This window comes from Coturnix japonica, chromosome 17 (assembly GCF_001577835.2).
Source record: "Coturnix japonica isolate 7356 chromosome 17, Coturnix japonica 2.1, whole genome shotgun sequence".
NCBI classification, from domain to species: domain Eukaryota; kingdom Metazoa; phylum Chordata; class Aves; order Galliformes; family Phasianidae; genus Coturnix; species Coturnix japonica.
The window spans coordinates 4,588,533-4,608,123 of NC_029532.1; the positions used below are offsets into that span (position 1 = coordinate 4,588,533).

Genomic DNA, 19,591 nt, shown 5'->3' on the forward strand with positions numbered 1-19,591 from the left:
TCTCCATGAATTCCTCATTGCTGTGCATGTTTTGGTACGTTAACGGATAACTTATTGGGAGGGACAGGAAGGAATAGAGGGGGCAGCCCCTGGTACTGACACTACTCACTGCCACAAACCCCATCCCTGGAGATGTTCCAGAGCCGTGGGGATGTAGCACTGAGGGCTGTCTGTGATCATAGAGGTCATTTCCAACCTCAGTGATTCCGTGATTCTGCCCTTGAGACGTTTTCTGTTCTTCTTGCAGGTGAAATAACACAGATCTGTTGTGATGCTGTTGGTGTTGTGGTGGTTTGAGTTGAACACTTTGTGATGCTATTGTGCTATTCAGGGGCCTCCAAACCACAGATGAGTTTGTATTTATGGAGGGGAAAAAAATCTCTGCAGAGGGACAGCACAGTGAAGTTAAGATAAGGTTTGGGGCTTCATAAACCATGAAGGATGGTTCATGTTGGATCCCTAATATATATGTTTCTCTTTTTTTGCTCATCTACAAAACATCCTGCTGTACGGAGCAAAGTGAGACCATGCTTCCTGGTAAAGCTAATAGGAAATACAAGCAAAACCTTGAAGAAATGCCCTCTATGGACCAGGCACGTTCTGCTCTGCATAACTAAATGACAACTCATCCTGCTCTCAGTACTTGCCCATGGCTGGGTGATGCAAACCCTGGCAATGTCTATGATGGGGTTCCTCACCCAGCAGCCTTACCCTGGGAATGCCCACTCCTTGAGTCTGCTTCCACTGTGCTCTTATTGATCAGCGCATTCCTCTGTGTCTGTGGGCTGCTTTGACACTTCACCATCAGGAATATAGAAGCGTTTTGTGACTGCGATGTACTCACTCTTCAGTGTTACGGTTTAGCTTTAGCTAATATTCAGGCCACGAGAGCTCCATTAGTTCATTGTGATTGAAGAACAGTCTGCTTCTCAGCAATGCTTATGCAAATTAATGACTCATATCTTCAGAGTTGAATTTAAATATCTATAAAATCTTAGAGTTAGGCGAGTAATTGCATTACCACTTTGCAACTGGTGAAAGAGGTGGGTTTTTTTTTTGACTCCTAAGGCATATTTCAGAGCTGTGACCTCATTCCCATAAAGCAAAGCTATTTCATTACATCATAGTTGGGCAATTTGACTTTCGATAGCTGGTATTTGCATTTATGTTGACTCCATTGAATATTTGTCCGCTGAAAAAGCTGCCAGCCATGAGGTGCATTGGCACGTAAATGCTCAAAAAATATATATATAAAGAGAAAAAAAGCTGTTTTTTGGGCCTTTTTGCTGGCAGTTCTGTTGAAAACAAAAGGATTGTAGTTTTCCCTTCCATCACCATCTGCTTGGTTTGTAGAAAAGCAAAAGATTAATGATTTATTTATTTCTTTTTGCATTTGCAGCTGCAATATTTGATTACAGTCGTGACCTCAGCAGTGATACATTCGGAAATACTTCTGCAGTTAGTTGGAGTTTTATCAGACCCGCAGTGGAGTGACCAAGGTTGTACTCAGATGGGGTTGTATTGCCACGGGCAGGTCCACCATCTTTGAATCCTCTTGTATTCCATCACTAAAACCCCCTGGTAAAACAGGTTAAAACAGGCTTTTATCACCATTATGACTTCCAATCACCCTTTTTTTCCTTCCTCAACCCTTTTCTATCACCTCCCTCCTGCCAGCAAGCCGCGTGGAAGAAGCATCCCTTGGGATCCAGTGCATCCGCCTGGCTGGCTCTGAGTGACGCAGCTGGGGAGGAGCTGCAGCCCTGTGCCATGGGGCACAGCTCTGACTGCAGCCTTCCCTTATAGCACCCAGGGCTCTGGAGCTGTGGGGTTAATTCCCACCCCCTAATAACACCTCCGTGCCACTGATTGATCCGTGTTTGATAGAAACCATGAAGGGATGATAGCCCGAATGCTGTAAAATGGCTAGTTCTGTACAGTCAGCCTCAGATGGCGTTTGACCCTTAATACAGATGGTTTCACTTAATGGATTTTGTTCAAACAATCCCTGTTCCTGGAAGTGGTTTCAGAATGGGCTGTTCCTCAGTGCTGTTCATGTTTGCTTTTTCTTGCCATGCTACAAGAGGCTGGAGGAAGGCACCTCCAGCAAACACAGTTGCTGTTAATGGGCACTGCCAGAAGCTTTAGCCTGCTCCAATTGCAGGTTTGGGGCATGTTGTGCTGCAGAGCTCACTGAATTTCACTTGTTCTGCTCCATTGGAGACCTGGGGGAGCCCCAGCACCTTGATGTGCTGCAGCTGAGTGTGAGATCCTGAGATCCCTGCTCCTCCTGTTTCCCCAGGGAGGGGCTCCTGGGTGTTCTGACATAGGAAACCTTTCTCCTGGATGCCAATGAAGCGTTCCTTTGTGAGTTTGGGGACCAGGCCCTGCTGTGTGCTGGGTGGTTTGTCCTGAAGGCAGGTGGCACCAGGACCTTCGACCTTCAGAGAAAGTGGAGGCACAAGCAGGGTGAAAGCTTTGCCTGTGTGTCTGTGTGAATACAGCTGTGCTGCATCTACTCCATGAGTGTATGTTTAAGCTGAATGAATAATTTCCCCTTAATTTTTTTTTTTCCTAAAACATTTTTCACGTTAAAAGCCAGATCAAATGTGAGGGTTTGACACGAAGCAAAAGCGAACCGAGCTATTATCAGCTCTTTGCAAAATGATAACCTGCTAATCCTCCCAGCAACGTGGTGACATCCTTTATCCAGAGCTCCAGGTGTAATTACAAGATGAGAGCTCACATAATCTGGGGGGCTTTTCCTCTCTGTGTTTCTGGATCTGATAACTGCAGCACTGCACAGCTGAGCTCTCCCTGTGCAGTATATTGTGCCTCACACACGTTATGGGCGATGCATTGCCTTTGTCCCCTCTCAACTCCAGAGCTGCTGCAGATTTCTCATCTGTTTCTTTCCCCAAACCTTCTCCTGCTTTGAGATTAAGTTTGTGAGGCTCTGCTGGCACCCTAACTAACATGCACATCGCCAGAGGATTAGGGAACACTGCAGCTCTTTCACCCTCTGCAAATCCTCGGGCTGTGTTCCAGGAGCAGGACTCGCACAGGCTGAGCTGAACCGAGTGGGGAGGAATTGGGGACGTGTGGCCCACCAGAGCCCAGCTGGCCTGTTCTCCTCCTTCCCACCTCTGCTTGGCTCGGGCATAGCATCCCTGTTCCCAGAATCGTGGAGTCATTAAGGTTGGAAAAGACCTCACAGATCCCCAAAGTCCAACCCCAGCCCACCATGCCCACTGCTACGTCCCTCATTGCCTCATCCCTACAGCTATGGGACACCTCCAGGGACAGTGACCCCAGCACTCCCAGGGCAGCTGTGCCACTGCATTATCACTCATTCTGAGAAGAAAACTGACCTAATATCCAACCTGACCCTCCCTTGGCATGGAGCAGGTTGGAAGCTGACAGCATGGCAACCTGCTATTCAGCTGGTCTTGTGCATTTTTATTTCCTATGTGGTATTTGGGCAGAAAGCACCTCCAGCCTTTCTTCATGCCAGCGGCTGTAAACCTCAGCCCACACATGATGTATCGGCTCTGATTAGAGGCAGACAGGTAGGGGAAGGAGGGAGTGAACAGAAAGGAATTTTGGCTGGCTCAGAACACATGGGTAAGGCAGAATTTGGGGTGATGGCTGATCAGGAGCACAGATCTCATTTTTTAGGCCATCTTTCATTGCTTTCTTGCCTAACTCTTGTACCTGGAAAAGCAGAAAACAGCGAAGGCATTCCAGAATCTCATGCCATTTTCTAACTCTGAATGTAAATACAAGTATTACATCCTACACACACTGAGGAAACTCATTCAGAAGGGATTTAAACTAAACACTTCTGCACTGATGAAGCTCTGCATTGGGTTTTGCTTTGTTTCTATGGTGCAGCCTGGAGGGACTGTTACCTCTCTTTTCCAATAACAAAAACAACCCTAAACAACCACCCTCAAATTAAAATGCTTCTTTAAATGTTGTTTTTGTTAATGCCCAGGAATTAACAAGAGCACTTCAAACAGTTGTAAAGATTCAGCACAGGCCTCGTGCTGCGCCGCACCCCATTGCACACCAGTGCAATGCAAATGGATGCTTCTCTCCCTGCAGCTGGAAAGGGAGGTGTGTACATGTCTGAGTTTGCTTTTCTCCATGGTGAGATAGCTCAGTTCTGGCTGGAGCCTGAGCCTGTTGGCCCCCACATTCACCAGAGAACAGAACGCTCCTGCCTTTACGTCACGGTCCCAGCACGGCTCTTCCAGCTCCTTGTGTTGTGTCCTGACAGTGCAGCGCTGGGCTGGTTGGGGATCACTGCTAATTAACTGGAAGCTTTTGCCTTCCTGGTAGTGTATATTTAATTTCTTACACTGGGAATAATTAGTGCTGTGGAGCACTGGGCATTTCACCTATAAACCTAAGGAGGGTAGCTGGAAGTGGATAAGCACTCATTGAAGTCATTGTAGATGGTGGTGGTTCATCTGTTTTGTTTTCTTTTTAAGCACTTCAGTTTCCTCCACAAATATATCCTGTAAATGAACCGAAATTCAGAGCAATGGAGTTGGATTGATGCTGGGACTGATGGATACGTCCCTACGTACAGCATGATGGCGTGGTTGAGTGTGGTGAGAGGGGAGGTGCTTCATTGGCTCTAGTAATGCCCATTCAGTCCTGTCCTTCCCAGCTCACACCTCTTCTGGTTCTAGGAGAAGGTCCCTGATGTTGGCCAGAGCTAATGTATTCAGTGCAGGATGGTTCCTGCTGTTTGAATGGCAGGTTTGGAGTCACAACAGCACACATGTGTCCGCGGTGCCTCTCACTGCCCCAAAACAGCACAGGGGGAGCATTGCCTCCTCCCCACCCTCCTGGGCCTGCCTGGCCTAACTCAGTGCAGTGCTCAGAGAACTTGTTTTCTTTTCTTCCTCTCCCCTTCCACCCCCTCCTCATGTGTAACTTGATCTCCAAGGCCTGGTCTTCTGCCTTGGCAGATTTTTCAGCTCTTGAGTGGAAGGAATTAACTGCTTAGGTGCTGTCACAGCAGAGCTGTGCTGCTCCTCCTGGCTGCTCTGAGCCACGTGTTGGGGTTGCACAAGGTACCCGTGAAGTCAGCGACTTTGAACACCTTGGTTTTACCTCTGCTTTTATCTTTTTGTTTGCATTTCCATGTATTTTATTTAAATAAATTAAAAAAAGAATAAAAAAAAAGGAAATGCTCCCACTCAAATTCTGAGTCAGGATTTGGCAAAGAAACTTTGCAAGAAAAAATGTTGTTTTCTGATATTTTGCAAGCATGCATCTTTTCTGGCTCTGTGCTGGCTTTAAGCCTTCTGCTCTGGGCTGGCAGAAGATGCTGAACGTGGTCATGCTGCTCAGCTGCTGTCCTGTGCCCACCACAGCAGCTCTCCCTGCCCATTCCCTCTTCCACCCTTTCAATGAGCCAACCAGGTGATGAAAGTCCAGCAGTCACAATAAGGTGCTTTGTGCTGTTTGCTGTCCCCCAGGTAAGCCTCTGCTTTTTTCAGCTCCAAGAGCTGCAAGGTGCCTCCTTCTCTTTCATTGCCTGCAGATGTTTCAAAAAGCTTTTAATGGGAGAGACCAAAAACTTTCAGAGGTTTATAAAGAGCTCCTTTGGACCTGGTTTAACCTCTCAGGCTTCAAATGCCAATGACACAAGCAGCTTTCTCTGGAGTTTGCAGTCCTTGCATGGTCTCCCATAGACAGTCAGCTCTGCAGGAATTGAGCTGTACCCTCTGCCTTGTTGCTACCTTAAAAAGGAGGATTCTGCCCTGCTGCTTGCAAGGAATTTCAAATAGCTGCACGTTTCTCTAATCCCACCACTTCTCAGCGAGTCCTGAGTCCTGAAGATTGCAGATAACAAACATCTGTTAAATCAGGGAGCAAAACCAACTAATGCACATGCTGCACTGCAAAACCTTTTGTTGTCTTGTTGGGGTGTGCAGTGTGCTCCTTGCAACCTGCTGGGTTTATTTCTTCCCAGCTGCCAGAGGCAATGATGTTACAGGCAGAGAGCTTTGGGCTCTTGGTTCTCAGCTGGCTGAATGGGTTCTGAAGGAGGGAAGATTCTTTGCTCTTTGAGCAGCCTTTGATGGGTAGGTTTGTGATATAGGGCTGCTGGGGGGATAGGAGAGGGAATACCTGCTCTAGAGAGATCATAGCGAGAGGGTTTTGGTTTTAATGCGCTGTTTTAACTAGCAGTGATAGATGCTCTTGTAAACACGCCAGCTGAGCTTTGAGAAGAGATTTAAATGGAGGTGGAGTAATGGCCTCCATAAGCATTCCAAGCAGGGACTGAAGAAAGAAAGGCAGAGTGTCCTGGTCTCTCAAGTTTCCTCCTTATGTGTGTGAGCAAATGTGGGAAGTCTGAATGAGCTCATGGAGTCAATCCATGTGCAGCCACCTTTTGGCTGGGGCTGTTGGCACCCTCACCTGTGATGTGGCAGGTATTGCTAAGTGACCCATGAATGCTCAAAATTACAAATAACCTTCGTGCTGGGTAAGAATAACGCGTCTTACAAGTGATGTGAATCAATTTGTTGTTGCTCTATGCATCCACAGACGGCAAAGTGCTTTACAGCCTGTGTTCAGTTCCTTTACACCCATCTGCATTTACAGAAGAGCTAGACAAGGCACAGGTAATCCATAATGGGAAGGATTGCTCTTTTCCTGGTACTCTCCTTTGCTCCTTTCCTTTTCCCACTGTTTTGAGCTCCTTCTAATTCACATGACTTCAAGTTAAACGCACCTATGGAAAAAATCCCCAGTGTTTGGGCCTTCCAACTCCATCATCTTTCTGTGTTTCAGAAGAGGGTTTTAAAATGAAGCTTTGCTTTTAAATGGGTGACGAGCACTCAAGCTGTTTTTCATGGTATCACAAGAAAATTGGCTCCAGCTGTTAGTGGGGTGGGACTACGCCAGAACTCACTTTCTGCTCATGGAGCCCAGTCCTTTCACTGCTGCTGTCTTGTATGTGGATGTGATCACTCACTTGGATAAGGCTGTCCTCAAATGTTGCATAGCTTTAAGAACAGGGTGAATAAAATAGCCTCTTAGAAGAAGCTCAGACATTAAAGCAGTTGGCTAAAGAGGCTTATGCTCTTGTATGAGCATAAACAATAAGGGCTGATGGCGTACTGGGTTGCATTAGCAAGAACATAGCCAGCAGGTCAAAAGGAGTGGTTATTTCTGGAGCTAGCAAAGCCACATCTGGAGGGCTGTGTTCAGTTCCCTCCTTATACAAGGAGATATCAAAGCAGTGCAGGTTGGGGCTGCCTGGGGACAGGTGATGCTTGGGGCTGAGCTGCCTGTGCCAAAGGGGATTGAAAGGAGAGGAAAGGGAAGGGAAGGCATTGTGCTCTGTATGGCAAAGCAAAACTGGTCTGCCATTCTGTTCTGAGTTGAAGATTGCATCAGTCACTCCATAGCCCAGAAGTCTGCATGCTTTTCATGACAGATTTTACTCTTTAAGATGCGAATACAACAAACATTAAAGGGATTAATAGATGTTAGCACTAAGAGTAGCAGCGTTTAGTGTGACACTGCCAATGTGGCTTTTATTTCTGTATCGCCAGCTAATTTCATGGCACACACTAAGTGCAGAGAGCTCTTGCTCTGAAGCATTTACAGTCTGGCTTGCTGTGACACAAATGAGGAAGCACAGAAGGATGAAGTTTGTAGCAGAGGGATAACACGAGCTTGGAACAATAAAGGGAATTAATTTTAGGCTTTATCTACAATGGGAGTTATCCCAGGATGGCTCTTTGTACTCAGCTCCCTGAGTGGAAGCGCTGCACCAACAGCAAGGTTCTTCTGCAAGTGGGTTCATTTAATTTGAAACGAGGAATTCTTCTTCTGGAATACCAACCCCAGGAGTTCACCAGGAGTGTAATCCACCTTCATTCTGCTGCTGTAGGAGCCCTAATTGTGTTGGCTGGGTGTTGCTGCCTTCATACCTCCAGGGGAATTTTATGGGAATTCCATGCTCCTACAGCTGTGGTTGAACTCGAGGCAGGATGGGGATGCTCGTCACATGCAGACATTGCGTGCACGATGCAGGGTCTGCTCTTCAAATGTTGCTTCACCCTGGCTCCCTGAGCATGACATGGGCCTCAGCATGAGATGGCCAACTCAGCTTTCAGCTCCTCTTTTATTACTCCCTGTTCTGTACCAGCTCTTTGTTGTGGTGCCTTCTGAAGCCGGGTGGGCAGGGAACAAGTGGAGGGGCATCAGTTTCCTTTGAGCCTCTTTTGCTTCCATGGGATGGAGACCCCCCTCTAGAAGCGGATGGAGGAAGAGAAGGCCTGGGGATGGTGTTGTGGTCCTTCCTGCTCGGGGCACAGCACGAGCTTTGGGAACAGAATGGGGATCATGCAAAACCCCACAGCTGTATGTGCAACCAGTCCAGTCTCCTTTATCAACAGCTGCCTATATATACGCCGATATGGAATAAACAGATGCTGAACGTGTGTACCTCCCCATCCGGCAGCAGCAGGGTTAAGGAGCGAGGGCGTAGCTTGCTGCCTGCCGTCAGGAGGCCGGCTTGGAGCTGAGGCGCGGAGGCTGAAGGGGGCCCTTTGTTGGCAGAGCTCAGCACCCAGCACCCTGCCCTCCTGCTGCAGGGGGATGGCTGCAGTCCTGTCCGGGCCGGGGGACAGCCGGGTCCCGGAGGCTCTGTGCCTCTTGGGATCAGCATTTTAAGTGGTACGGGGAGCGCTTCTAACCGGATAACTTTGAGTGAGAAGAGCTGAAGGGAAGAAAGGAGACCGTACAGCTGAGGCCAAACTCTAACAAATGAAAATGTTGGAGATTTGCTTGAAATTGGTGGGCTGCAAGTCGAAGAAGGGGCTCTCTTCTTCCTCCAGCTGCTACTTGGAAGGTGAGCGGGATGGGAGGCCCCTTTTGGGGATGTGGGGAGGCCCTTTGGGGGCATGGAAATACTTTCTGGGGATACAGGGAGGCTTTTAGGGGAGCTGGGAGCCACGGGGCTGTGTGTGCATGACTTTGGGACCAGGTGATTTTCATTAAGCGCAGCGTACAAAGGGAGCCCGGCTCTACCATTTATGGTTGTGAAATGTCAAGTGATCCCATGGCTGATCCAACAAACAAAGCCGTCTCCATGGGCCTGGGCTTCGGGTGTGCGCGGAGAAGGAGCTCCCTTCTCTTGGGGCTGAAAGAACTAAAGTTACTGTGGGCTAAGGAGGAGAATCTAGATGCACATCAACTTGCTGAATATAGCAAAGTACTTTCTGTGTGTGTTACTCGTGGTCTGTCGGCTCCTTTTGGCTATCCCTCTCTGCTGGCATTTCCCAGGCGGCCACACAGCTGAATTTACTTGAGCAATTGCTTTGAAAAACTGAATTGGAGCCATTCCTGTGAGTGGAGGAATTGAAACGTGAATGAACACTTGGGGAGGGCCGGAGCTGGGTGCCCTGGGCTGGAGGAGCCCAGCCTGGCCCCATTGGGCACAGCACAACCCTGTAGTGTGTCCCCTCGGCCGTGGCCTTGCTCTGTGCTCTGCCAGGGCTCTGCAGCCCGCCGTGCTGTGTTGGGGCGATGCATTCCTCGGCTTCTTTTGTGTCGCTGGATGGAACTTCGGTAAAAATAAGCTGCGTGCCAGGAGTACTTTGCTAACTCATCAAATCAGAGGGAAGAAATGCAGCCACCTGACCGCGCGCAGCCTATGGCCAGCGGCTCTTGCTCAACTCTCGAATATTCAGCGGAGAAATGTTCCTCAAATTCATAGTTCAGGAATCTCAAAAACTACAAATGGCTGCTGGCGGCAGAGCGAGCTGGAGGGATCTCATAGCAGGAGGCTGCGCTCATCGGATGCGTGCGGCTCTGAATAACTTTCTGTTGTCAGGGGGGCTGTTCTTTTTTCCCCTGTTGGTTCTCTTTATCTTTTGCAATCCTTTGTAAAAGTTTCACAGATGTAGCAGGGGGTTGATGTGTGAATAGCGTGGATCTTTCCTAAGCGACCAAACGGTTCGCTGAGCTTTTTCAGGTGCACCAAACCTCTGTTTGTGGCACTTTGCTGCTGTTGTTCGGGCCCTGGGCCCCCTGCTCTGCATTGGAGCCTTTGGCTGCCTATGGAGTGTGGGCAGGGCTGCTGGGGGCCTCTGGGTTTGTTAAAGCCAGGGCTGATGTGACCTGATGCTACCGGAGCTGTTTGTGTGGGTTTTCTCTTTTGTATATTCTACAGCCACTCCCCCTCCCCACTTTGCAGTGCAGTTGTATAATAGGATTAGAGCGCAGTTTGACTTGCTCCATGTAGGCAGTATCGAGTTAACAACATGATCAGGCACAGTAAATACTGCAGTATTTTCACCTTCAGCTTCTCTGAGACCGTGGCTGTGTATGTATCCTTTTACTAAGGGATGGGAAACGAGCATTGGAAGAACTTTAAAACACTCTTCTGTCAAAGCAGCTCAGCCTCTACTCAGCACAGCACCCACCAGTGTGTCACAGCTCCACAACCGAGATCTTAATGCATCTTCCTGCACTGCTGTGACAGCTGTTAGGATATGGATAGCCCAGGACACACCGTGATGCTACAGTGGTGGTCGACCTCTTAGAAAGCAAAGCAAAGGGAAAACAAAGGAGAGCTTTCTGTTACTCCTTTCTACAGCTGAAGGGGCCCCACACAGCTTTTGTGTTCAGGTTGTGGTGAGGTTGAAAGCCCTGCTGAGAGGGCAGAGCAGAAGAGCAGGGGGAGACTGTGGCAGGGCACAAGTGAAAGGCATTTGCTTGATAACAGGTTCTTACAGGTGGGGCTCATTTGGGTGGAAACCTCTAAAGCTTGCAGGCCTACAAAGGGCAGACTGGCAGATCCTTAGGTGGGGGATGGGTTTGTGTTGAGGCTATTAGGTGTGTATCTGAGAGTTGTGTGATATGGCCAGGCTGCTCCCTGCACAGCCTGTGTCTCACTGGAGCTTCTGGAGGGATTAAGGAGATTATGGTGATATCACTGGAGGATTTAACTCTACTCTTGTCTTTGTTACATGGGAAGCTGCTGAAGGCATGAGGGGAAAGCTGAATTGCATTGGAGAATAAGAACCTGTAGAGAGAGCTACTTAGAGGTTGAGTGGACCATTGGTTATGTGGTAAACTGGTTGCAGCCAGGAAGATAGATGGAATTTTACCTAATTGAATCTCTTGTATTGCTTTGTAAAAAGCCAGCATGGCAGCATGTGATGGCTGGCACAAGGCTTAGAAAATCAGGTTTGTTTGTAGTTATTAAACTAACTAATATGGAGGTGATGACTTGAGGAGGTCTCCCTGACCTGTGGGGATGTGGCACTGAGGGATGTGTCTATGGGCATAATGGGGTGGGCTGGGGTTGGGCCTGGGGATGTGAGAGGGATTTTCCAACCTCAGTGTCTCTGTGCTGTGGCAGGGTGTGGGCAGGCAGCCCTGCATGCTGTGTGTTAGCATTTGGCTGAACCGAGACCTTGAAGATTGCTTTAACTTGATCAAAAGTATGTTTTAACTGGTTGTGTGACTACTGAGCTTCCACGCTGATGATTTTAGCTGGCCGTTTTTTGCTCTCAGTTTTATTCCCCCTAGTAAATATTATTCCTGTATGTGAGATATCCGAGCTTCTATCATCTGCTTCCTCCTTTTTGCCTGTGCCAAACTGAATAATTCCACCCTCGCTTCACACCAAGAAAGGGTAAAGAGTAGAAGGGACGAGGCACAGCAAGCACTGCTGCCAATCTGATCTGGAAAGCAGAACGTGTCCATGTCCCAAATAGGGGTTGAAATAGTCTCGCTGCCTTTTTGGGCTTGCTCTACCACCGAAAAGCAGAAACCTTGTTTAAAACCTGTCAGCATCCTCTCTGAAGCTGAGAACTGGTGTATAGGCACTACTCAAGCCCTTTGTTTTCAAACCGAAGCAGTTTCTGCCCTGCCAGCTGTCAGGTTGCCCATATATCTTTTCTTTTTCCAGCGTATCTTGTTACAGTCAGAGCAGAGAAGCTCAGGGAGGAGCAGCCCGTAGCCATGGCCTCCCAGGGAAGAGCCTTCTGTCTGTGTCCTCCTTCTGTTTTCTGCTCCTCACCTCTTGGCCTCACATCTGCCATTGCTCAGTAGAGTTTTTGCTTTTAAATAAGCATTCAGGCTTTGTAGTGGCTTGCTGGTTGTGTGTTTGCTGCAGTGGTTTTTGCCTGTCCCATCCTTATTTTAATAATTCTGGCTGCTGATGCTTTTTACCATCTCCCATGGGTTGTGGTGAAGGTGTTATCATTTCATACAACTAGAGCTGTCTTCAGACCTAAAGCTGATCATCACAGACGTGCATTCATCTTCCCTTCTCAGTCCTGAGATGCTAAAGATACTATAGCTGTAAATCTCTGTGGCTCTAAGATTAGACACAACTGTGATCTTGCTGGTTGGAAGATGGTATTTACTGTGTTGTTAAAGGGTTACAAATGGAAAATACCCAGTGAATGAGCTGTAGTGGAACCTGCAGGCTCGTAGAAGAGTGAACTCTCCAAAAAGAAAAGATGGAAGTTAACAGAATGGTCTCTCAGAGTGAGTGGGAGAAGCTGTGCCATTGGGGGTACTTAGCATTGGTAGGATGAAGCAATGTCTTTGACTATGGGCCCTCTTGCATGGGCAGTGAAACAGGCCAGAGGTACCTTCTGTCTGAGGATGCCGGTCCTTTCACCTTGAAGATAACCCTGTTCCATCAGGGATAGAGAATGTGCTGGTGACCAGTAAGGAAATCAGTGGGACAGAGAGGCACAGAGCCAGGAGCTTTGGGAGCGCATTAAATCTAGAGTGATTCTTCCACTTACCCTAATTTCTTTTAGGGGAAAAGGAAGGAACTGGGAAGGTAAGGAGAGGAAAAGCTTTAGACAGCATGTGCTTTGACTCCAAAGTGATTACTGAGTGTATTCTGTTCTCCTTTGCTTTGGAAACCCTGTGGAAAAAATGCCAGCAGTTTGTAAGAGCACAGGATGTTTGTTTTGCAGGGAGACAGGAGGTCTCCTCCTTCCCCCGGGACTGCCCTGCAGTCAGCTGTGGAGGAGCTGCTTGTCATGCTGTTCTTCTGCCTCTTTTCCAGCCCTTCACTTACATTTGTTAAGGGAATTTGCTTGTGTTGGTCTGGACCAACATTGTTCGTATCAGAGAACTTGTTACACGGTCCCTAGCAGTGATTCATGGCTTTGCATAAACAGTAATTAGCAGGGGATAGCTGTGCTTATGAAATCTTTTGGTGTATGAACATAAATATCTCCTGGTGCAAACTTAATTTGGGGGAAAAGTAGGCATCCGTATGGCTGATGCCTCCAAATAAAAGCTCTTGCTCTCTCATTTCCTAGTCTGGCAATGGAGAGTTGTATTTAGCTGCTGTGAGTGTGGAGCTGAATTCCACTTCTGCCCTGGGATTCCTCCCAGGCATCCAGGTGCCACCTGAGCCTGATGTGATGGCAGCAAGAAGCTGTGGTTGTGCAGAGCTGCAGCAGCAAGCTTTGTGGCTGCCTGGAGGGAATTTCAGCTTGGTGATAACTGATGGAGCTCACCAATGGAGCTGGGCTTCCTTCCTGCCCCATCACCAAATGAGGATGATGTCCCGTGGCACAGCAGCTGGTCTGATTCATCCAGAGGCATCTGTTGAGGGGCTCCATAGTGCTGTGAAGCTGTAGATGTGACCAGTGTAGGAGGTGAAGAAGCTGTGGTGTGTTGGAGAAGACCCTCATTGTCATAAAATCACATAACAGTTTGAGTCAGTAGGGACCCTTAGAGGCCATCTGGTCCCACTCCCTGCAATGGATGGGGACAATGCAGCTCCATAGGTGCTCAGAGCCATCCCCTGACCTCGGGTATCTGCAGGGCTGGGGCACCTCCACCTCTCTGAGCAGCAGTGTGAATGAGCTCTGCTGTCTGCTGCTCTGAAGCACAATCGTGTCTGGGTAGATTTACCAGCAGATAACTCAGAGATGAATGCTGCTGACAGCTGACTGTACAGGGCACCCAGACAGACCTGTCCTCTCTGGTTCTCTTGCATCATGGATTCATATCCTGAATCTAATAGCCTCCTCTAGGGGCCTAGGCCTTTAGCAGCACGTGTTGTCACAGTCTATCAAGCTTCTCCCCCCGCATCCCACTCTGGGCTGCGCATGGGCCTGGCTGTGCTGGAGGCTGGAGGGGAGCCCGCCTTGGATTTCCGGCCTTCCTGTTGAATCAGGCCCCACGGGGCAGGCGTTTTCCTTCCTTGCCGAGGTTATGGCCGGCCCGTAAGGCTCAGGGCCTGCTCTGTGCTGTGTTGGGCAGCATTGCTGCTCACAGCCGTCTGCTGGCCATGTTTGAGTGGTAAAATGCTGATAGCTTTGTTTTCTGAAAGGGGATCTCCTGCCTCTGACAGCCCTGTCTCCAAAGCATGGATGTGCATTGTAGTGCAGACACATTGGCACAAGGGGAACTGCCCTGAGCAGCCCCAGCATCCTGGTGACATCCCAACAGCCTTCCCCATGGTTCGGAGGGAAGAATTGGCAGGAAGCAATGGAACTGAATTCCCCAAGCTGCTTGGATGTGCCTAATATTGACTGAGCATTTCACACCTAATGTGCCTCACTGTGCACGTTTGAAGCTCAGTTTTTGGGATCTGGTTTATCTCAAGGCCTCTAAGGTTCCTACAAGTGCATGGTGCAGCATACGCTCGCTGTGTACTCCTCTGGGGAGTGGCAGAGAGGTAACAAAACCAACCCAACTTTTATTCATTTAAGAGGAGGGATGGTTGAAGATAGCATGGACTACAAAAATACGTCTCTAACTCCATATGCACCACATCTTATAAATCTCATCCTGCCTGACTTTCAGTGTTTCAAGTTCCGCTGATTTCATTTATAGGGTAATTAAGGAATTTGCATTTTAGAGGTCTTTGCTGCTTTCAGGTCTGACCATGGCTGCACCGAAGGATTTATGGAGAGCCAGGATGTGAGCAGCACTGCCTGCAGGCAGAGGGTTTTATTCTGCTCCATGGCCAAGGCAGGCAGCTCGTGTGTTGGGAAGGGGCTCTGCAGACACAGTGCTGTGTGCATGTAGCAGAAGGTCTGCTTAAAGCGGATCTGGGTTTGTCCTCTGATACATGAGCAGTGCAGATGTTGAGAAAATGAGGGAAATCGTAGCATGTGGGCTCAGCAGATGGTTTTTATCAGCAAAAATGAACCTGCTTTTCTCCCCTTCTCTTCCTGCAGAAGCCCTCCAGAGGCCAGTTGTGTCAGATTTTGAGCCCCAGGGGCTGAGTGAAGCCGCTCGCTGGAACTCCAAGGAGAACCTCCTGTCCTGTCCCAGTGAAAATGACCCCCACCTCTTTGTTGCACTGTACGATTTTGTGGCGAGTGGGGACAACACTCTCAGCATAACTAAAGGTAAGAGAAACATGCAGGATGGTATCAGGGACCAGCGAGAAGCACGGAAAGAAAAGCTGCAGTGGGATGGCTGAGTTATACACTAAACACTATGGAATTTTTTTACTGTGGGAATTCTTCTTGACCAAATCCAAATATTTCTTGAAGTCGTAACCTTTTAAAAGGTTAAAACTATTTGAGGTTTTTTTGTATTGGACAAGACTGTGTCAGAGGAAGGTCCTCCACTAAGAACAGGAGTCTGAGCTGAGAAATTGAACTAAGCTGATTTCAGATGTGGTTATATGTCACTTTTATTGTTCTCCAGAATGCAGTTCTCCTATGAAAATTGACTGTGCAGATGCAGCGTTTTCTTACTTGATCCTCCCATTCCTTATGTGCAATTCAGGTCTGCTTACTTGCTAATCAGAATAGGTTTTTGCCATTTATCCACTCCTGGTCTAGCTCCATCAAGCAAACTCAGCTCAAATAAAATTTGTTGGAATCTTTTTATTAAGCTCAGGCAGCATCAGAACTGCATGAGGATTTCACAGACCCTTGGAGCATGCATGTCATTTAATTTGATTACAGTGGCCCACTCAAGCTTAAAGAAGCGCACATGGTCTCTGCTCAGTCAGATACCCATTCTAATGATCTATAAACCAGAAATAATCCATCTTTTTACTCTACTCCTAGATTTGTTATGTCTAAATATGTTCTCTGGTTGTGCTTAGGTGAAAAGCTCCGTGTCCTGGGCTACAATCATAACGGTGAATGGTGTGAGGCTCAGACAAAGAATGGACAAGGTTGGGTACCCAGCAACTACATCACCCCGGTGAATAGTTTGGAGAAACATTCCTGGTACCATGGACCAGTGTCACGTAACGCTGCCGAGTACCTCCTGAGCAGTGGCATCAATGGCAGCTTTCTGGTGCGAGAGAGTGAGAGCAGTCCAGGACAGAGATCGATTTCATTGCGCTACGAAGGAAGGGTGTACCACTACAGAATAAACACTGCGTCCGATGGAAAGGTAGGCTGCAGGCTGTCCAGAGCAAACCTTGCTGGAGTGCTTTGTGCACTGAGTGCTCAAGCTTGAGGGGTAATAATTGGAACGTGCAATTCTGAGCCCTGATCGCATTGTTCAGCATCCATAGTTATAATGAACTGTGAGATTCTGACCAGGCTGTGATGAAACACTCTTATTCCTTTAGCCAGCTGCTGAGATGTAACACAGCTCAGTAGTGAAACGCCATCCTAGAGCTACATCAGAGCTGAGTGCAGTAGATATCATCAATAAGATGTTATCTAGCAATGGATTTTCATTACATATGTTCAAAAGAACCTCTAGGACTGCCAAATCAGAGAAGTCTGTGCCTGTTGCTAATAGCCCTGTACGTTTAGGAACAGAATACCTTTTGAACCCTTATTCAGCCTCATTTTAAACTACTATTTTGATTTCTCCACAGTATTTCCATGTGACCACTGAAAATGGGTAGGCACCTTCTGATTTGTATGGACCCCTTTTCTAGTGTCATCTTCTTTCTTTTCGATCTTTATGTGCTCCATCAGTGCTGCGTTTCGTGGATGCTGCAGGGAAATGTTAACATAAGAATGGGGTTTTTTTCACAGATTTTTTTTATGTTGGAATTTCATGGAAACATTTCTGCTGGCATTGGATTTCAGAAATGTTTGTGTTTAATGAATCTATTGTAAGCTGTATCTCCTTGGATCCCATGCTGAAGTTGTGGCATGGATCTGGAGCATGGATCTGCTGAGGCTCTGCCAGTAGTTGATAGTTGAGAGTGGTGTATATTCAAGTTATGGTGCTTTGGTTCTTCCTTTTTCCTCCCTCATAGATGCTTTGTGGTGAAAATCAGCTCTGTGAGTTGCTGATGTGCTGCATACTCAGGGGTGTGCATGGTGACCTGCAATATCCTTCCTCCTCCTGTCCCTGTAGTTGATGTCCCTTTGACTCACATTGATGCTGGCAGACGAGTAGCGTGCACATGTGAACGTTCTGAACCCTGGCCTCCTTCAGTTGGTGTAAATAAGCTTGTGTCCCTCATGCCATAGCACGTTCTTCATTTTAACTGCAGGAGGTTTTGGCATATGAAGGCTTTCATCCCAGCAGAGCTGTTATAATCCCCCCCAAAGCAATAATTTGTTCAGGTCTGTATTGGCCAGGTCAACTGTTCATTTTCCACAAAGTTGCTTGAATTGGTGTTTTTTGGATAAAAATGTGCAGGTCAGCACAATGCACTCACACAACACAACAGACCTGCAGTCGGTGCTGGTTGGAAATGCAGAATGGAGAAGCAGCAGTGGGGTGAGAGCTTTGGGAGGAGGCTGCTGCGTGCCGAGGGAAGGGAATTGCATTGTGCCATGCTGCAATTAGCAGCCTGGCACATTAAGTCACATTTGTGTTTCCATTTGTGTTAACAAAACTGGGCAGCAGCGTGCTGCCTCTGTTGCCCACCTCCAGCCTGTGCTGGGGACACCGTGCTCTTCCTTTCACCTGCCAGAGTTTAGGGGTGAGGAGTACAGACAGCCAATATCTCCGCTTTCCCCTTGTGAAATGGAGGCTGCTGAATCTCAGAGCTGCTGCTGTCATGCTCCATTACCCGTGTTGCAGCACAGCGTGGTTCTGCAGAAGGAAAGCTGCTACCTCCAGCTCCCTGGGTACCTGGGGCTGCTACAGCCTGCTGTATCGTTAGTCAGCCTGTCTGAGGAGTTTAGTGTCAGCAAGTGCTGCAGGAAGGGTGAGTGGCTTTGGTGGATTGTGTCCTGCAACTGTGAGAGCAAGGAGCTTCTACAGAAATGTGTGTAACAACTGCTTGGCATGGGGGTGTGCTGTGCATCACAGAGCCCTGTGCTGCCTTTTTGTTGTTAGAAGAAGGAACAACATGGGGGATGTGTACATCTTAGCTTTAGCATTGTTTGTGCTGAATGCATTGAGATTCAGCATTGGTTCCTCAGGGAACTTCTTCTTTATTTCCCATTTTAATGGGACTTATTCTTCCGGACCACCTCGTAATGTTTTTTGTTTTAATGAAGACATTCAAAATGACCTTCCTTGATTTGGCTGGCATGGTGCACTTAGTCATTTGGTAAACCACTTCCGTGGAGCAGAGCACTTGGTTTTCCTGACTTGGTAGTACTTGAGGCAAAGCCTTCTATTGAATAACCGAACTGAGTAAACAGCATTGCCCAGCCAGCTTATGAAATCCTGCTGTCCTCAGCATTAGGGGCACTGGATGTGTCTTGCTTCTCTTGGAGCTTCCAGTGGCTTAAGTGCTTGCAGGTTAGCTCCTTTACTGTGGATCTCAAGCAGTTTTTTAGTGTAGCCCTTTCAGATTGTTGGCTGATGACAGGGTAGGGAATGACCTTGGGTTAAAGATGTAGTTCACATGGATCAGCACCCCTACCTCCAGTCAGAAGGAACATGGTCTAGTGGGAGAAGCTGTGGATAAACTGACTTCAGGTGTGAGTGCTAAGAGTTAGTCACAGAGAGAGGGGAGAAAAAGTGCATCCATGATGAGCATGTGTGGTGGGCAGTTGGTCCTTTCTTCATTTAAACAATAAACTCTGTGTATGTGAAGGCATGGAGTGCTGTCCCATGGCCTGGGCATGGTGATCCTGATTGCTGTTCCCCAACCTGCTACAGGTTTGCTGTGAAACCTTTGCCCATCTGTTTAACTTCCTTCTCATAGGATCATATAATCTGTCACAGAAATGGGAATGTTTCTCATTTATGTGAGATTTTGAGATCATGAGATCATCAGAAAAGCAAGGATAACTTCCTTCTCTGTGGTTCCTTAATAACTCCAGGTGATCCAACAGTTCAGCACGATTTTACACTTCTTTCCTCACTTTTGTACTCGTTTCAGTTCTCGGTGTAACATGGGAACAGCTTGTACTACTGCTCACACTGTAAGTTCTTCCCAGATTGATGTTGTTTTGCATTCTGGTTGTGCTGGCTATGCTTGGTGGTCTGAAGAACTGTTTGCTTCTTGCCATGCAGCTGTAAGACCCTCCTTTAAGTTGGCACCCTTGTGTTCTCAGAACACGTGTTTTTAAGGTGATTTCACCCCTGGCCATGACAGGTGTTGAGGTTTAATCCGCTTACTCACATTTTGTCTTTTTGGGGTTATGCTGTGTGTCTGAGCTGAGCGTTTTACCTTCTGCAGTTCTTTTTAAAGCATCTGTGACATATGTAATTTAGCAGTTGCTGC

General features: G+C 47.8%; 1 protein-coding gene across 3 annotated transcripts in view; it reads left to right on the forward strand.

Moving 5' to 3' along the window:
- Positions 1-19,591, forward strand: part of ABL1 (ABL proto-oncogene 1, non-receptor tyrosine kinase) — a 57,449-nt gene that overhangs the window by 20,209 nt on the left and 17,649 nt on the right. Inside the window, exons 1-3 of one of the 3 annotated variants that reach the window (XM_015879261.2) lie at positions 8,550-8,887; positions 15,210-15,383; positions 16,094-16,389. In XM_015879261.2, coding sequence (XP_015734747.1) covers positions 8,803-8,887; positions 15,210-15,383; positions 16,094-16,389 — 555 coding nt within the window. In that variant the 5' untranslated portion in view covers positions 8,550-8,802. Of the gene's footprint in view, positions 1-8,549; positions 8,888-10,907; positions 11,230-15,209; positions 15,384-16,093; positions 16,390-19,591 lie in introns of those variants that run through there. The other 2 variants (XM_015879260.2, XM_015879259.2) reach the window with 2 other exon arrangements.